The sequence below is a fragment of the Rhinatrema bivittatum genome, chromosome 1, assembly GCF_901001135.1.
Source record: "Rhinatrema bivittatum chromosome 1, aRhiBiv1.1, whole genome shotgun sequence".
Classification (NCBI taxonomy): Eukaryota; Metazoa; Chordata; class Amphibia; order Gymnophiona; family Rhinatrematidae; genus Rhinatrema; species Rhinatrema bivittatum.
In genome coordinates, this window is record NC_042615.1 from 87,338,764 (window position 1) to 87,357,623 (window position 18,860).

Below are 18,860 nucleotides of genomic sequence, written 5' to 3' on the forward strand. Positions count from 1 at the left end.
AATTTACTGTATTGATGCTACTTCCTGTCAGCATGTTTCCTGATCACAGCTATAACTGAAAATGTAATTGGCCATCTGTAGATAGCCAAGGATAACGGGCACAAATATTTGCAATATATTATGAAAAACCCTTTGTACATATTACTCTAGGATGTGAATAAAAATTAGATATTCACTTGACAATAAAACTTCAGCATGTCATATATAACAGGGTGTAGAGATGTGGCAATAGCTTGGTACTGTCTGTAGTTCTCAGATAATTTTAGAAGAAGCAGGTTTTCTTTATATTTAAGTTTAATTAAGTTTAGCAGTAATGATATACAAAAATCTTCAAACATTTCACATGGTTATGGTCACCAAAAACAAGGAACAGATGTATGAAAATACAAAACAATAAGAAACTAGTACCAAAAACAATGTTTATAAAATGAAATCCCCCATACTCTGCCTCCCTAGAGAAAGCAAGGTTAACAACCAATCCGAAGTAAACGAGCAAGACTGGCACAAATATGAATAAATAAGAAAAATAGAAATCATTCGAGTGCTCCGGCCAAGACAGAAACAGGCACCACAAAATGAAAGGTGGACTAAAAACTAAGAATACATAAATAAAATTGGCACTGCTCCCCCCCAAAAAAAAAGATAGCAAAAGGACTATATTAAGGGAGCCGCTGGGCCCACTGGAGAAAAGGTTCCCAAATCAAGACATGCATAGACACCTTATCCTTCCCAATGAAGAGAGATAGTGCAGAGTCCACTTCCTGTGAAGAAACGTCGTAGAAGGCACCGTAGTTTGTTTCCAGTGAGCTGCTAGATAGAAGAAGCAGTTTGACAGAGGGACCAACGTGCTTTATGTTGTTCAATTTGATTATGTTTCCTGGTAAGTTAGGCAATCAAATTAAAAGTTGTACGCCCCCATCCAGCACTAAAACATGCCCAGTAATATAAGGCGACTCCAGGAGGAAGAGAACAGCCTGTGCAACTTCGTGAGGCTCTCCAAACCGGCCAAGTGGAATCATTGTCTTCAGCTGATCCTCTTTTAAGCCTGAAGTCATATCAGTCCGAATAAAACCTAAAAATATAAAAAATAAAAAAATTAAGAATAAGTGAGTGATACTCATGTTTGACACATCACACTAACTGAAATCAATAGCTCCTTGCCTGGAAGATATGCTTACCAATGCAATTTATATTTAACAGAGTTTTCCTTCTTCATTTGTTACAATACTAAACGATAAAAGATATATAGACAGAGTCCTTTAATTTTATGTATTTTTAATGGGGAAAAAAGATCTGCTACATAGCAAAAGACCAAAGTACTAATTACCTTTATCCACTGCCATACATCATTTTTAAATTCCAGCTATAGTTTATTAACAACAGTCATCTTATGAAAGCATAGGTCCTAACAAGACTGAAGTTTCAAACATTTTTTAAAAATTGCCTATTATTTTTCATAGGATGAAAACAGAAGGATAGCAAAATCTACTGCTGTAACCAAGATATTAATCAGCAAAGGCATCCATTGTTGTTTGGCCTTCCACGTCAGCCTGCAGAGGAAACATTTTTCTTCAGTTCGTTCATTCATTTAATAGGACACCTAGAAAAAAATGTGTTTCATTTGTTTTTCGTTTTCCATTAAAGTCAATGGGGGAAGCAACACAGTCTATTTTGGGCTTCTAAACTGGGATTGTCTAATAATTTCTAATGAAACTGGTGGATAGACATTATCCGAAGGCTGAAGGCATGCCAACAAATCAAGACTATGTCACCAAGGGACCAAAAGTGGCAGGAATAGTCTAAAGCATTGCAAAGGGGTACCTACAGTGGCAGGAGTTCTCCAAAGCACCGTGAGAGGAGCAAAGAAGAAGTAAGAGTGGGAAGAACACCCCAAGACTTCAAAAGAGGGCACCAACATCAGTGGCATAAACCATCAAAGGCAGCACAAGAGGCAAAATGGCACCCTGAAGAGGGAATGAAGCAGAAAAGGTAGTGGGAAAAACCCCAAGGAACTTATAAAGGAACAAAGCAGCACAAAAAGTGGCATCCACACACCAAGGCACGATGACAGGTGAAAAGCATCCCCCTACAGTGGCAAGAATATCCCAAGGTGTAGAGTCTAAAGTACGACAGCAAGGCAGAGTGACAGCAAGACCCTCAAGGTTCAAAGCCTGGGTATGGCAGCAATGTGGAATGGAAGAAAGACCCCCAAGGTGAAGGATAAGGGGTATAATAGCAAGGCAAAGTGGCATAGGAGATATCTGTCTTCCTACTGAAGCACTCAATACTTGTCAGATTTAGTACAAGAGTATGATCTGTCAATAGCATCATTTTTGTGACACAAGCTTTTATTACATTCTCTACTTGAAATTGATCTTGCTGCTGGGTGGAAATTTGGGTTTCTCGTGAAATTTGCTTTGTGGATTAAACTTTTGTCATAATCAGAACATGTAAATGGTTTCTCATTAGTGTGGCTTTTCTGGTCATTTGTGAGGTTTGCCCTACTAATAAAGCATTAGTTCTCTTTTCCTACTAAAACCTTTATCACATTCAGAACATGTAAAGATCTCTCATGTGATTCTTTTCTCTTGTAGCTACATTTCTTTCTTCTTACTGAAGGTTTTCAGGGACAACACTCCTCAGTGTAACCAAGAAAGAAGAAGGATGGGAAAACTAGGCTGGGATCCAAGACATGTACAATGAAATAATAAAGTAAAGTTCCAGAAAAGAGTTGGGGTGGAAGGAGAAACTTTTTTTTTTCTCAAATTTTTTTTATGGGGACAGCAAACAAACAAACAGGGTGGGAGAACTAGGCTGAGATCCAAACAGCAAACAACATGGATGCAACAAAAAAATCCTGTGTTGGTACATAATAGGCATCACAGGTAGACATATTAACAGAAGTATCACCAAGGTGGTATATCGGGGCAAGGCAGGTAGGCAAAGCAGTATCACTAAGACCCTCAAGGTGGTACACCTGCGGTATGGCAGATGTGCAGAGAGGTAGCAAGGCCTTCAATGTGCTTTCAGTCATCTTGCCACTCACTTGGAAATTCTGGAAACCCAAGTAATGTCAAATTGATTTTCATAAAGACTAGCTTTTCCATCAATGCTAAGGCCATCCTTGAGCGATGAGGGCTCATGATGTCCCCTGTCATTAAGACGACACATTCACTGGGCATGCTGATTGGTGGGTATAAAAGATATTGCTGAGCTGCCTTGGCCAGGTCAAGTCAGACTATGGATTTATGTGTTCAATATGCCAGCACATCTGTGTCCATGTCCTCAATGTGCTTTGCAAGTTAGCATGTTACAGAAATTTGTACTGGAGTCTCTTCTGCTGGGGTAGGGACGAGGGTCTCTTTTGATAGCTGCTTTAGCTGTAGCTTGCATCAGGAAAGATGTTTTTTGTGGGCAACGTGATTCTGGCATATTGGGATGGGGGAGGAAGTGGTAGCTGTTAGGATGTTGCTCATGCTATACAAAGCGTAGCAAGCATGCATGCACTGTTTTGGGCGAGCCGTTTCAGTATCTCTCTTGCACCTACTGCTGCAAAGAGTCAAGGAACTGCAACACCTCTGCTTCCAGTTGAAAATATGAACTTTATTGTTGGAATTTCAAATTCAATCTTGGATGGATTTACCTTTGACATTATTTGGCAGATGTGCCCTCTAGAAGATTATCTTTTTTTCCTAAATTGTTATACTGTTTGTAAATGGTGCCATGTTGGATCCCAAACAAAGATTTGGCTTCTTTAAAGTCATCATTGATTAGTTTTCTATGGTGATGTAAACAAGCTTGAGAGGGATAATTAAAACTTTTAGGGGAAATATAATTTAGAGGACTCAATCTTCTGGATATCAGATTTATTATATTGCCTGTCAGCTCAGATTTGTGTGAGAATGGATCATATATTTTCATGCATTTTGTACTAAGAACATAAGAACATGCTGGGTCAAAACAAGGGTTCATCAAGCCAGGCATCCTGTTTCCAACAGTGGCCAATCCAGGCTATAAGTACCTGGCAAGTATCCAAAAACTAAGCTATCCCATGCTACTGATGTATGCAATAGCAGTGGCTATTTTCTAAGTCAACTTGACTAATTGCAGGTAATGGTCTTCTCCTCCAAGAACTTATCCAAACCTTTTTTAAGTCCAGCTATACTAACTGCACTAACCATATCTCCTGGCAACAAATTCCAGAGTTTAATTGTGCACTGAGTGAAAAAGAACTTTCTCTGATTAGTTTTAAATGTGCTACATGCTAACTTCATGGAATGCCCCCTAGTCCTTCTATTATCTGAAAGAGTAAATAACCGATTCACATTTACCCGTTTTAGACCTCTCATGATTTTAAACACCTCTATCATATCCCCCCTTAGCCATCTCGTCTCCAAGCTGAACAGTCCTAACCTCTTTAGTCTTTCCTCATAGGGGAGCTGTTCCATCCCATTTATCATTTTGGTCGCCCTTCTCTGTACCTTCTCCACTGCAACTATATCTTTTTTGAGATGCAGCGACCAGAATTGTACACAGTATTCAAGGTGCAGTCTCAGCATGGAGCAATACAGAGGCATTATGACATTTTCTGTTTTATTCATCATTCTCTTTCTAATCATTCCCAACATTCTGTTTGCTTTTTTGACTGCCGCAGCACACTGAACCAAGGATTTCAATGTGTTATCCACTATAACGCCTAGATCTCTTTCTTGGGTGGTAGCTCCTAATATGGAACCTAACATTGTGTAACAGTAGCATGGGTTATTTTTCCCTATATGCATCACCTTGCACTTATCCACATTAAATTTCATCTGCCATTTGGATGCCCAATTTTCCAGTCTCACAAGGTCTTCCTGCAATTTATCACAATTCGCTTGAGATTTAACTACTCTGAATAATTTTGTATCACCTGCAAATTTGATTACCTCACTCGTCATATTCCTTTCCAGATCATTTATAAATATATTGAAAAGCACGGGTCCCAGTACAGATCCCTGAGGCACTCCACTGCCCACTCCCCTCCACCGAGAAAATTGTCCATTTAACCCTACTCTCTGTTTCCTGTCTTTTACCCAGTTTGTAATCCACGAAAGGACATCGCCACCTATCCCATGACTTTTTACTTTTCCTAAAAGCCTCTCATGAGGAACTTTGTCAAATGCCTTCTGAAAATCCAAATATACTACATCTACCGGTTCACCTTTATCTACATGTTTATTAACCCCTTCAAAAAAGTGATGATTTGTGAGGCAAGACTTGCCTTGGGTAAAGCCGTGCTGACTTTGTTCCATTAAACCATGTCTTTCTGTGATTTAGATATTTAGAACACTTTCCACTATTTTTCCTAGCACTAAAGTCAGGCTAACTGGTCTGTAGTTTCCTCGATCGCCCCTGGAGCCCTTTTTAAATATTGGGGTTACATTAGCCACCCTCCAGTCTTCAGGTAATGGATGATTTTAATGATAGGATACAAATTTTTACTAATAGATCTGAAATTTCATTTTTGAGTTTCTTCAGAACCCTGGGGTGTATACCATCCGGTCCAGGTGATTTACTACTCTTCAGTTTGTCAATCAGGCTTACCACATCTTCTAGGTTCACCGTGATTTGGTTTAGTCCTTCTGAATCATTACATATTAAAACCTTCTCCGGAACAGGTATCTCCCCAACATACTCTTCAGTAAACACTGAAGCAAAGAAATTGTTTAATCTTTCCGCGATAGCCTTCTCTAAGTACCCCTTTAACCCTTCAATCATCTAACTGGCATCCTCACAGGCTTTCTGCTTCGGATATATTTTTAAAAGTTTTTACTGTGAGTTTTTGCCTCCACAGCAACTTCTTTTCAAATTCTCTCTTAGCCTGTCTTATCAGTGTCTTACATTTAACTTGCCAATGCTTATGCTTTATCCTAATTTCTTCTGATGAATCCTTTTTCCAATTTTTGCATGAAGATCTTTTGGCTAAAATACCCTATTTCACCTCACCTTTTAACCATGCCAGTAATCGTTTCCTTCCACCTTTCTTAATGTGGAATGTGCTTCTAGGATGGTATTTTTTTAACAATGTCCAAGCCTCTTGCACACCATTTACTTTTGTAGCTGCTCCTTTCAATGTTTTTCTAACTATTTTTCTCATTTTATCAAAGTTTCCCTTTTGAAAGTTTAGCGCTAGAGCCGTGGATTTGCTTACTGTCCCCCTTCCAGTTATTAATTCAAATTTGATCATATTATGATCACTATTGCCAAGGGGCCCCACCACCAATACCTCTCTCACCAAATCCTGTGCTCCACTGAGAATTAGATCTAAAATTGTTGTGTTCCGCGCCCGCAGCCGTCTGAGGGCGCGCCCCCTTACCTGAGCTCCGTGGCAGCCGCTGCAGCAATGTCGGGGCAGATTGCCCTACCTCATGTGCCTGGTGCCCCCGCGCATCGGCGCAGGCCTCCGGGCTAGCCGCCGGGTTAGGAGCCGTTCCTGCTCCTCCCTCGTGGCAGTTAGCAGCTTTCCTCCGCGGCCCGAGATCCAAGATGGCCGCCGCCATCTTAGGCGCGAGGCCGCGCCTCCTCACCAGAATTAGAGGGACCTCGCCCCTTTAATTCTCTACAGCTGATTCCAATCCATTGGACCAGAGGAAGTATAAAAGGAGACTTCCTCTGACCATTCCTTGACTTGGCAACTTCCGTGGTTGGTCAGGTCTACTTGCTTCGATGAGTTCTTGTGTCTTGAATCCTTGTTCCTGTTCCATCTTGGTGTTCCTGGTTCCTGACTTTGGATCGGCTAGCGGTGATTCCTGGTGTTTGACTTCGGATTGGCAAGCGGTGATTCTCTGGTGTGTGACTTTGGACTGGCAAGTGGTGATCCCTCGGTGTGTGACCTCGGACTGGTAAGCAACGACCCTCTGGCACTTGACCCTGGACTTCCTCTTGACCATCGTCTCCAAGGGCCTACCTATGTCCCAGCGGCCCGGGTCCCTACGGGCTCCTCCAGGGGGGACCGCGGGCTTCCAAGGGTGAAGCTCCAGTCAGCCCTTGCACCAAACTTCTTGACCTCTCAAAGGTCCACCTAAGTCCCAGCGGTCCGGGTCCCTATGGGCTCCTCCTGGGGGGACCGCGGACTTCCAGTGGCGAAGACACACTTCCTTCCTCGACGTCACGACTCTTCGTCTGCCTCCAGTCACCTCTATCTCCAGTGCCGAGGGTCAGCTGGTCATGTCTTCTGTTTCTCCCTCGCCACCCGATGGCAGAACCTACGGATCTTCCTCCTAAGGTATACCATCCTCCCGTCGGCCCAAGGGTTCACAAGCCTGAGCATAAAAAAAATTGCTCCCTCTCTCGTCGGTTCCTGAACCAATTGCTCCATAAAGCTATCATTTATTCCATCCAGGAACTTTATCTCTCTAGCAGGTCCCGATGATACATTTACCCAGTCAATACTGGGGTAATTGAAATCTCCCATTCTTACTGCACTACCAATTTGGTTAGCTTCCCTAATTTCTCTTAGCATTTGTCTCACCATCTTGGCCAGGTGTTGTTGTTGTTCTTCTTCTTAATGTATTTAATTGATTGCTTGCAATATCATGCTAGATCATCAAAGCGATGTAGCTTAGGTAATACAGTCTCATTGTAAGCCCTATTGGCAAAGCCAGATTTACATATTGTTGTTTTCAAAGACTTCTTGTTAAATAAGTCCAATGAATGAGATACATACATACCGGGCTTTAGAATTTTTGGGAAAGACAGGGTAGGCAAAAAGAAGAAGGGAGGAGCAGAACCTTATGTAAAGCAAAATATTGAAGCAACTGAAATGTAGTGGGTATGGGGAAGGGGATGAAACAGTGGGTTATCTTGGAAAGGGAAGGCAGCATTTCTACTTGCATTGGTGAAACCTGCAGATCTCCAGCACAGATAGAAAAGTTGAATGGAAATTTAGTCAAAGACATATATAAGAGTCCAATGAAGGGGGAAGTATTGGTAATGGGATATTTTAAAGTGCCAGATGTGGACTGGAGCATTTCATCTGCACAAACAGTAGAGAGATCCGGGGCTCCCTTCAAGGGAATCTCTCAGGCAAATGGTAAGAGAATCCATAAATGAGGGAGCAATACTCAACCTGATTCTTATAAATAAGGAAAGTGTTTTTAATGTCCAAGAAAGTGGTCAAGGAGATATAATAGAAACATTCAAATATTTAATAGGCTTTAACAAAGTACAAGGTGGTGTAATTTTCCATAGATAAGAAATTCAAGAACATACTGACGCTGGAGAGGAGGCAGCTCAGAGGGAAAATAAAGAAATGCTTCATAACATAAGAACATAAGATATGCCATACTGGGTTAGACCAAGGGTCCAATCAAGCCCAGTATCCTGTTTCCAACAGTGGCCAATCCAAGTCATAAGTACCTGGCAAGTACCCAAATATTAGACAGATCATAAGCTACTATTGCTTATGTATTACCATCATAGCAGTTTATGGATTTATCCTCTAGGAATTTATCCAAACCTTTCTTAAACCCAGTTACACTAACTGCTGTAACCACATCCTCTGGCAATGAATTCCAGAGCTTAATTATGCGCTGAGTGAAAAATAATTTTCTTCAATTTGTATTAAACGAGCTACTTGCTAACTTCATGGAGACCCCCTGATCCTTCTATTACTTGAGAGAGTAAATAACCGAATTACATTAACTTGTCCAAGTCTTTTCATGATTTTGTAGACTTCTATCATATCCCCCCTCAGTTGTCTCTTCTAAAAACTGAACTACCCTAACTTTTTTAGCCTTTCTTCATAGGGCAGCCGTTCCATGCTCCTTATCATTTTGGTCACCCTTCTCTGCACTTTCTCCAGTGCAGCTATATCCTTTTTGAAATGTGGTGACCAGAACTGCACACAGTATTCAAGGTACGGTCTCACCTTGGAAGGATACAGAGGCATTATGACATCCTGTTTTATTTGTCATTCCCTTCCTAATAATTCCTAACATTCTGCTTGCTTTTCTGATCACCACACCACAGTGAATAAATGGTAAACAGGTGGTGAAAAGCAAAACTGAAAAACGTATGCCTGCTTGGAACAGATACAGAGGGCAGTGCTAATAGTATTGAGAGGGTGGGTAAAAGAATTAGGGGGATCTGGAAGTAAGTTTAAGTATGATAAATTGGATATTCATTACCCAAAATGGCAGAAGACCTAAGAGGGCAAACAACAAAACTGACTTGGAAAATATACAATAGCCTGCCAAGTGATCAAACTTTTATGATTGAAAACTAGGAGATATCTTTAGAGCAATATAGAAGGAAACAACTGGGCAGGTGAGCGGGCTAAATGATTCTTATCTGTCAGCATTTCTTATGTTACTATGTAATGGGAAGAGAATTTGGAAATAGCAAATGTTGCTTACCTGATGTAACAGGTGTTCTCACAGGACAGCAGGATGTTAGTCCTCACAAATGGGTGACATCGAGGATGGAGCCCAACCACGGAAAACTTCTGGCAAAGTTTCAGGAACTTTGACTGGCCCCTACTGGGCATGCCCAGCACGGCACTAACCCTGCAGCCAGCAGGGGTCTCCCTTCAGTCTTGTTTCAAAGCTACAGGCAGTGCCGAAAAATAAAATAAAAACGAACCCAACACCACGGGGTGGCGGGCGGGTTTCGTGAGGACTAACATCCTGCTGTCTTGTGAGAACACCTGTTACATCAGGTAAGCAACATTTGCTTTCTCACAGGACAAGCAGGATGGTTGTCCTCACAAATGGGTGAGTACCAAGCTGAGGATGTCCGGACATGCACCAAATGTACCCAACGGCGTGCAACAGGCACAACAACTGGGGTGAAATTTGGTAGAGGACATCCGCACCCTACCGGGAGGTGGAAGGGTATTGGTACATCATGCTGGAAAAAGGTTACGCAAGACAGACTGGCCGAAGATGGAATCCTGTCTTCCAGCTTTGTCCAAGCAATAATGAGCTGCAAATGAATGGAGGGAACTCCAGGTGGCAGCCTTGCAGATGTCAGGAAGTGGCACCGATCGAAGGTGTGCTACTGAAGTCGCCATGGCCCTCACAGAGTGTGCTTTGACACGGTCTTGGAAAGGAATGCCAGCTTGCTGATAGCAAAAGGAGATGCAGTCCGCCAACCAGGAGGAAAGAGCCTGCTTACCCACAGGTTGACCTAACTTGTTAGGATGGAAAGAGACGAATAATTGAGTGCTCTTCCTGTGGGCAACTGTACGGTCTAGATAGAAAGCTAGAGCACGTTTACAGTCAAGGGTATGCAGAGTCTGTTCCCCGGAGTTGGAGTGGGGCCTGGGAAAGAAGATAGGTAGTAAGATGGATTGATTTATATGAAACTCTGAAACTACCTTAGGTAAGAATTTAGGGTGAGTGTGGAGTACCGCCCGGTCCTGCAGGAGTTTAGTGTAAGGCGGATAGGTAACTAGGGCCTGTAATTCACTAACCCTGCGAGCTGAAGTGATAGCCAAAAGGAATAACACTTTCCATGTGAGATATTTTAGGTCACAGGAGTGAAGAGGTTCGAAAGGAGGTTTCATAAGGCGACCAAGAACCAGATTAAGGTCCCAAGATGGGGCCGGAGGGTGTAAAGGTGGCTTCAAATGGAGCAAGCCTTTAAGAAAGCGTGATACAAGGGGTTGTACTGAAATAGGGACACCCCCGATACCTTTATGGAAGGCGGCTACTGCACTGACATGCATTCTAATGGAAGAGGTCTTTAGACCTGATTCTGATAGATGCCAGAGATAGTCCAAGAATTTAGAAATTGGACAGGAAAGGGGATCAAGGGACTGAGAAGTGCACCATGATGTATACCTTTTCCATTTGTAGGAATAAGATTTTCTTGTGGAAGGCTTTCGTGAAGCGATCAGGACACGAGAAACTGAATCCGAAAGGTTAAATGGCTGAAGGACTAACCTTTCAACATCCATGCCGATAGGGACAAGGCTTGGAGGTTGGGATGGAGGAGGCATCCATCGTTTTGAGTGATCAGATGCGGGTCCTTTCCCAGAGGAATTTGCCTGTGGATGGAGAGATCCTGAAGTATGGGAAACCACACTTGGTGTGGCCAGTGCGGTGCTATCAGGATCATGGTTCCCCTGTCCTGACGTAGCTTCACGAGAGTCTTCGACAGAAGAGGAAGTGGAGGGAATGCATAAAGCAGACCGGTTGTCCACGTGAGGGAGAATGCATCCCTGGGTCGAGAGTGCTGGCTCCGAATGAGAGAGCAGTAATTGTCCACTTTGTGGTTCTGAGGGGACACAAAGAGGTCTATGTGGGGATAACCCCATTTCTGGAAAAGAGAGGTCGCTACCAAGGGATTGAGTGACCACTCGTGTGGTTGGAAGACACGGCTTAGCTGGTCTGCCAATACATTGTCTGCTCCCGGCAAGTAGGTGGCCCTGAGGTACATGGAGCGGGAGAGGGCTTCTGCCCAAATCTGCACAGCTTCCTGACACAAAAGAAAGGAACCTGTGCCCCCCTGCTTGTTTATGTACCACATGGCCACCTGGTTGTCCGTCTGAATCAAGATGACATGGGTCGATAGGCAATCTTGAAAAGTCCTGAGAGCATATCGTATTGCTCGAAGTTCCAGGAAGTTTATCTGGTGTTTGGCTTCCTCTGGAGACCAGAATCCTTGGGTTTGTAAATTGTTTACATGGGCTCCCCAATCGACGTTGGAAGCATCGGTTGTGAGAATTATTTGAGGATCTGGAAGGTGAAAAGGCAAGCCCCGTAGGAGGTTGGATTGATTTGTCCACCAGGCAAGAGATAGACGGAGTGCATCGGTGATGCGAACAATGGAGGACAGAGGCTGAACAGCTTGGATCCATTGTGATCTCAGAGTCCATTGCATGACTCTCATGACCAGGCGGGCCATGGGAGGCACATGAACTGAGGAGGCCATGTGTCCCAGCAGAATGAGGAATTGGCGAGCTGTTGCTGTGCTTTGAGACTGCAACTGGCAAGCTAGGGACACAAGGATTTGGACTCGTTGATAAGGAAGGAAGGCTTTTGCCTGTAAGTTGTCCAAGTCTGCCCCAATGAAGGATAAGGTCTGAGATGGGACCAAGCAGGATTTCTTGTAATTGACAAGAAACCCTAGAGAAAGCAGAGTTCGAATTGTCAGGGTCAGGGAGGACCGAGCGAATTGCTGGGTTGGGGCCCTGATTAACCAATCGTCCAGGTAGGGGTAGACGTGGATACCTTCCTTCCTGAGAAAAGCTGCAACCACCACGAGGCATTTGGTAAAAACTCGTGGTGCGGATGCCAGGCCAAAAGGGAGCACTCGGTATTGGTAGTGATTTCGGCCTACTAAAAAACGGAGGTATTTGCGATGAGATTGAGTTATCGCAATGTGAGTATAGGCGTCTTTTAGGTCTAGAGAGCATAGCCAGTCCCCTCTTTGCAGCAGAGGGAGAAGCGATCCCAGGGTTACCATCTTGAACTTCTCTCTGTAAAGGTATTTGTTGAGAGCCCGAAGGTCCAGGATTGGTCGAAGACCTCCTGACTTTTTTGGGATCAGAAAGTACCTGGAATAGAACCCTAGTCCTTGTTGTGAGGGAGGAACGGGTTCAATAGCGTTTGACTGGAGGAGAAGGGAAACTTCCTGCTCTAGAAGAACGGAGTGATCGGTGAGTCTCCACGTCCGCAGGGGTGGGGAGTCCGAAGGGAGAGTCAGGAAGTTGAGGTGGTAACCCTGTGCAATTATCGCTATCACCCATTGATCTGTGGTGATGTGATGCCATTTTTCTAGAAAGTGGCTTAACCGACCTCCTACTGGTATGGTAGGAAGAGGGATGTGGCATCTGCTCTCTAATTGAAAGTCAAAAACCGGATGCAGGGCCAGGTTGTGGAGCTGCTGCGGGCTTTTGTTTACGAGACTGGCGAGGCTGAGATTTATGATAAGGCCTCGCAGACCTAGACTTGGCTAGTGGGGGATAATACTTCCGTGGACGGAAGAATGACTTTTTTGGGTCCTTCTTAAACGGCTGTTTAGAAGGTAAGTCAGAAGGAATGGATGAGAGCTGTTTAAGTGTCTCATGATGATCCTTCAATTCAGCAACAATTTGCTGAATTTGCTCCCCAAACAAATTGTCCCCGAGACAGGGCAAGTCAGAGAGCCTGTCCTGAACTTCCGGGCGAAGGTCAGACGACTTAAGCCAAGCCCAGCGTCTGGCGGAGATGGCCGTAGCAGAAAGTCTAGTGGAAGCATCAAAAACATCATAAGCTGTTCTTATCTCATGCTTCCCAGCTTCAAACCCTTTATTTAGTAGGGATTGAAGTTGTGGCTGGAACTGTTCTGGTAAGGCATCTGAGTACTCCTGTATCTGTTTAAGGATGACCCTATTGTATTGGGTCATATATAGCTGATAAGAGGCTATTCTGGAAATCAGCATGGCTCCTTGGTATACTTTCCTACCTATACTATCTAGGAATTTATTTTCCTTAGTAGGAGGTATGGAAGAATGTGGCTTTATTCTTTTAGCTTTCTTTTGAGCTGATTCTACCACAACAGAGTGGTGGTCTAGCTGTGGTTTTTGAAAGCCAGGTGCTGACTGTACAAGATAGGTAGAGTCAGCTTTTTTGTTTACTGGAGCAACAGATCCAGGAGATTCCCAATTCTTTTTTAGAAGGTCCAGAAAAACCTGATGAATTGGAATAGAGGTGATGACTTTAGGGGCATCCAAGAATTGGAGCAACTCCATCATCTGGTGCCTGTCATCTTGCTCCGATTGAAGCTGAAAAGGGACCAACTCGACATTTCCTTCACAAAATTTATGAAAGAGAGGTCCTCAGGGGGAGAACGCTTTCTACTTTCCGCAGGAGAGGGTGGTGAAGGCAAATCATCGTGTCCGTAGAGGTATCATCACCCCAGGTGTCATAGGGATCAGGTTGCTGACCTGTAGGACCATGAGGGGGCTGAATACCTGAAGGCCCCGGTTGAGGCTCCGAGAAACTCGAAGGAATTACCGGGGGCATCGAGAATGTCCTCGATGGAATCGGCATCGGTGCCCGTGCCGGCATCGAAGGAATCGGTGCCGTCATCGGTGGAGCTGATGTGCGTATCGCCCCCGAGGAATGTATCGGTGGCGAGGGACGACATGGCACCGATGGAACTACCCCCAAAGGGGGAATTCGGTACGGTGTTTCTCCACCTGATGAGAAAGCTGTCGGTGACCCGGGTCTTGCCGGTGGAAGGGCAGTCATGAGCGCTTCCATCTGGGCAAGCAGCGGTGCCAGTGCCGCTGGAATCGGGTCGGTGACCGGTTCCACTCTCGGTGCCGGAGGAGTCTGGAACCGTAGCATCGCTTTGTCGATGGCCTCCTGGACCAGCCGGTCCAGTTCTACCCGGAGACCTGGGGTAACAAGACCCGGCTCAACGGGAGAGGGAGGCTGAGGCTGAGCCGGAGGGACCACCGTCGCCGGTGGAATCGCGGCTCCCAAACCCCGAAGGGGTGAGGGTTGCCTCAGTGTCTGCGAGACAGAAGTGGACGGTGCCACTTCTGGTCGAGACTTCTTCGGAGGAGGCTCAGACAGTACTGAGGTCGATGACTTTGATTCCTCGACGGTCCGAGACTTATGACGTCGATGGCGATGTTTCTCTTTCCGATCCCCTCGATCTTCGGGGGAAGGGACAGGAGTCGATGGCCGTGAAGTTGTCGATGGCGGACGGTCACCGAGAGGCTGTCGATGATGATGAGACTTCGACGGTGCCGGTTCCGATGACGTCGATGCAATCGATGGCGTCGGAGTGTGAGCATGGAAAAGGAGTCCCATCTTCTCCATTCTGGCTTTGCGACCTTTTGGTGTCATTAGGGCACATTTGGTGCAAGTCAGGACATCATGCTCACTCCCTAAATACAAAACACAGACTCTATGTGGGTCTGTGATGGACATAGTACGTGTACAGTCCGGCCACCGACGGAACCCCGACGCCATGGCCGTATGCCAAAAATTTAGCCGCGGGATGGTCGACTGCCAACAGGCCTCGAGGGCCGAACTCGACGGTAGCCGACCAAAACTATGGCAAAAACTTACCGAAGTCCCGCGGAGGAAAATTTGAAGAAGGGAGACCCCTGAGGGGCAAATTTTTCTTCAAGAATTAGTTTAAAGAATTCCCGTCAGGAATGTGGTAAGAGCTCCTTAACCGCGTGGCAACTGCTACGTGGAAAAAAGAAGACTGAAGGGAGACCCCTGCTGGCTGCAGGGTTAGTGCCGTGCTGGGCATGCCCAGTAGGGGCCAGTCAAAGTTCCTGAAACTTTGACAGAAGTTTTCCGTGGTTGGGCTCCATCCTCAATGTCACCCATTTGTGAGGACAACCATCCTGCTTGTCCTGTGAGAGAGCCTTTTTTTAAGTTTCTCTGTTAATAAGAGCCACTAATGACATCCTTGTCAAATGATGATAATTTATTAGTTCCCATAAACTGTGTGAGGTCTTTTGTGCATTCATACAGAATCAGATACCAGTACATTTCTCAGGGATATGTATTTGTTTTCTTTTGTTCCTTTATAGGCATTTAGTTTATCAGCATAAATTCAATTTTATGTGCGTATGCAAATGGATTTGCATGCAAAAAATCATTTTACACACATAAGAAAACAAAATTTAAAAATCTATATGAAAAAAAAGAAAAACAAAACAAACACAATTTTTCCCATGCGCATTCTAAGTGTTTGTATGCAGTTTGACACTTTTCCATGTCTGGTTGCCCTCAAGGATGCAGTGAAAATGCAGGGAAGCAGTTCAAAGAAATTCACACTTAAAAAGTTAATATTTCAAGTAATGAAGGTGGAATATTACTATTTGCCACATATTATTTATAAATACAGAATAGTATACAGTGACTCTAGGTTTTCTTTTGAAGGGACACCTTCAGAAAATTAAAAACAAGGGAAAAGTGAAAACCATGAACAGATTATGTGCATGGATCTTCTAACTACAGAACATTATCAGGTTCCGGTCATTTTCCATAGTGCAGTTTAGAAGAAGTTACTGCACCTCCCGAGAGAGTGAAGAAGAGAATAGCACTTCTGCACACTGCACCGAAAAGGGCTAACAATTGTCCAAATTGTCAAGTCATAGTGGACTCTCTTCCAATTTTCTAATTAGCTTTACTAAATGTACTTTGCTTCAAAACCTCTATTCAATTTCTTTATCACCTACTGACCTGGAGCAATCACATTGATGCGGATTTTCTTTCGACCCACTTCTTTAGCAAGAGAGCGTGAGAATCCGACTAGTCCTTCCTTACTGGCACTGTATACACTCTGACCTGAATTACCTTTATGTCCAACAATACTTCCTACAACACAATTAACAAAGGGGGGAGCCCAGTTAGATTCTAGCACTCGTCTTTTATACACACAGATGTACGGCATGATCATGCTCTTTTTCATATTACACCCATCTATAACAGCAGATGCACAGTGTCCAAGAGTCTAGGATCAACCCTGAAACAGGCATGTTTTCTGTAGGAACTCATTTAACCAGAGAAGCCCGGGGTTCAAATCCCTTTGCCACTCCCTGTTGCCTCAGGTACAAACTTACTGAGTCATTCAGCAAGCAGCTTTAAGGCTCTAGTGTGCATTATATTGTGTATATCGAGCACTATGGCGGCAATATTCGCAATATTTTGCATCTCCCTGCCAAGATACCCTTCCCTATTAGAATGAATTTATTTACATGGAATCTCCATGCATGGATAATGTAAATGTATGCAAAGAAGTTCATTAATAAGCAATCTGATGCTAATATTTTATTGCAGTCAACCAAGAAGATGGTCAGCTGTGCTAAAATAACAACACCTTCTAGGGAAGCGTTAGATATGTGGCAGGAAGCCTGGGACCCTAACACAGGTTGTGAGGTTGCTGCCACATATTTAAAGCTGCCATTAAAAAAAAAAAAAAAAAAAAACAACTGTGGCCAAACTGGGAGGTTGAGCGAGGATCAGTGCTGGCCCCCTTTCAACTGGGGATGCCGATCGAGGCAGCCCCGACTCCCCAAAAATGAAAAATAAGTGCAAATATGTGCAAATATGTGCATGCCGGAAGCAGCCCCCTAAAGTCTCAATCCACCTACCCCGGCACCCCGAAGGCTCCATCCAAACTCCCCACCCTGCCCCCGAAGTATCTAACTCTCACCCCCTACCCCTGGCCCCCCCCCAAAGGCTCCATTCAACCCCCAAACTCCTGTCCCCCCACCCCTGAAGTGGCTGGGGCAAGGTCAGGTCTGTGCCATTTTGGAAAATTACGACGACCAGGATGGGTGTGAGGGTGTACCCGTCCCCGACGCAGGATCCAGATTAAGGTAAGAGGAAGCTCTGGAGCGAGGAGGGGGTTAGACTCTCCAGGAAAGGGGGTCGCGGGTGTTTGGATGGGCCATGGGGTTAGACATTTTGGGGGGACTGGGGGGCCACCGCAGGCATATTTGCACTTATTTTTCCATTTTGGGGGAGAACACAGCCCACTCTCCTTAAGGAAACAGTGCCGAAGACGTAAATGTCAGTTTCTAAATTAATTCATCACAGATCTCACTACGACAAACCAGATCCTAGAAATAACATGCTCAAAAAGAGTCCTCCACCTTTTTTTTGTAACGAGGATGGAATTGCGAGAAACTATAGATTCACACTGTCTACACTGATCTGACTCTAGGGATCCTGGCATGATGATGGGGAAGGTACCTGTGTGGGTTTATGGGAGTTTGGCATTGTACCGAGAAGTTTGCAAATGAGGTACAATGCAAATTAAGGGGGACATTTATCAAAATGCTATATGGTGTTTTCGCATGCCAAAAATGCCTTTAACGTATACGAAAATGCCATTAACGTGTGCGAAAGCATGGTGCGATGCAAATGAGAAAAAGGGGAGGATATTGGGGTGGGATTTTTGGCCAAGTGGGCTGAAAAGCCATATGACAGAGCTTGGGGGGGGGGGGGGGGATATGAGAGAGAGAGAGACTAGCCATAATGCCCTGACACTAGATAGGAATTTATATCTCTATGGGAGGCCCACCTAGTAACTCGAGGTGAGGTTTAGGTATTAGTGTAGGGGTTAGGGGCCACTTTGACATTCTAAGTGAGAAGTACGAACAGAACAGTGCTCTCTTGTGAAGATTTGATAACCTTTGGAGTGAGGACACTCTCCCAAAAGATGAGATTTGTGCAATGTTCTCTCAACCTAGCTTGATGTTACCGAGGTAGAGAGTCCATCAAGCTACGTTGAGAGAACATTGCACAAATCTCATCTTTGGGTGAGTTTCCTCACTCCGAAGGTCATCAAATCTTCACAAGAGAGCACTGTTCTGTTCGTACGTCTCACTTTGAATGTCAAAGTGGCTCCTAACCCCTACACTAATACCTAAACCTCACCTCGAGTTACTAGGTGGGCATCCCATAGAGATATAAATACCTATCTAGTGTTAGGGCATTATGGCTAGTCTCTCTCTCTCTCTCACTCACTCAAAGTGCAAAAAAGATCACAATTTGCAGTAAGATAGCGCTTCACACAGGTATTAACACAAATTGTGATAAACTACCTATTGCCATAAAACACACCCTTTTTCCTATTGCATGCGATATTTAGTGCATTTTGATAAATCCAGGCCTTACTTAGCTACAGAAACAAGACCATCACCTATCTGAAAAGTAACTAGAAAATTAGTTAACAGACAAAAATTTCCAACCTCAGTAGTTTCTTAAAACACAGATTAAGACAAAATCACAGTTCATATTCCTTATTTATATATTTGAAGTACGTGTGTACCGGCCTATCATCAATTCTAGACTGTTCCTTGAAGAAAAAAACAATAAAAGCTAAACAAAGAGACATATCTACAACAGTTATAT

At 44.2% G+C, this 18,860-nt stretch overlaps 1 protein-coding gene across 5 annotated transcripts in view; it reads right to left on the reverse strand.

Moving 5' to 3' along the window:
* Positions 1-281: 281 nt before the first annotated feature.
* The window catches only part of CBR4 (carbonyl reductase 4), an 87,646-nt gene continuing 69,067 nt past the window's right edge, over positions 282-18,860 (reverse strand). For 4 of the 5 annotated variants that reach the window (XM_029573474.1, XM_029573226.1, XM_029573397.1 and 1 more), the window contains exons 6-7: positions 16,182-16,316; positions 282-1,072 (exon numbers count right to left, since the gene is read on the reverse strand). In XM_029573474.1, the coding sequence (XP_029429334.1) occupies positions 894-1,072; positions 16,182-16,316 (314 nt within the window). In that variant the 3' untranslated portion in view covers positions 282-893. The remainder of the gene's footprint in view (positions 1,073-16,181; positions 16,317-18,860) is intronic. The other variant, XM_029573557.1, reaches the window with a different exon arrangement.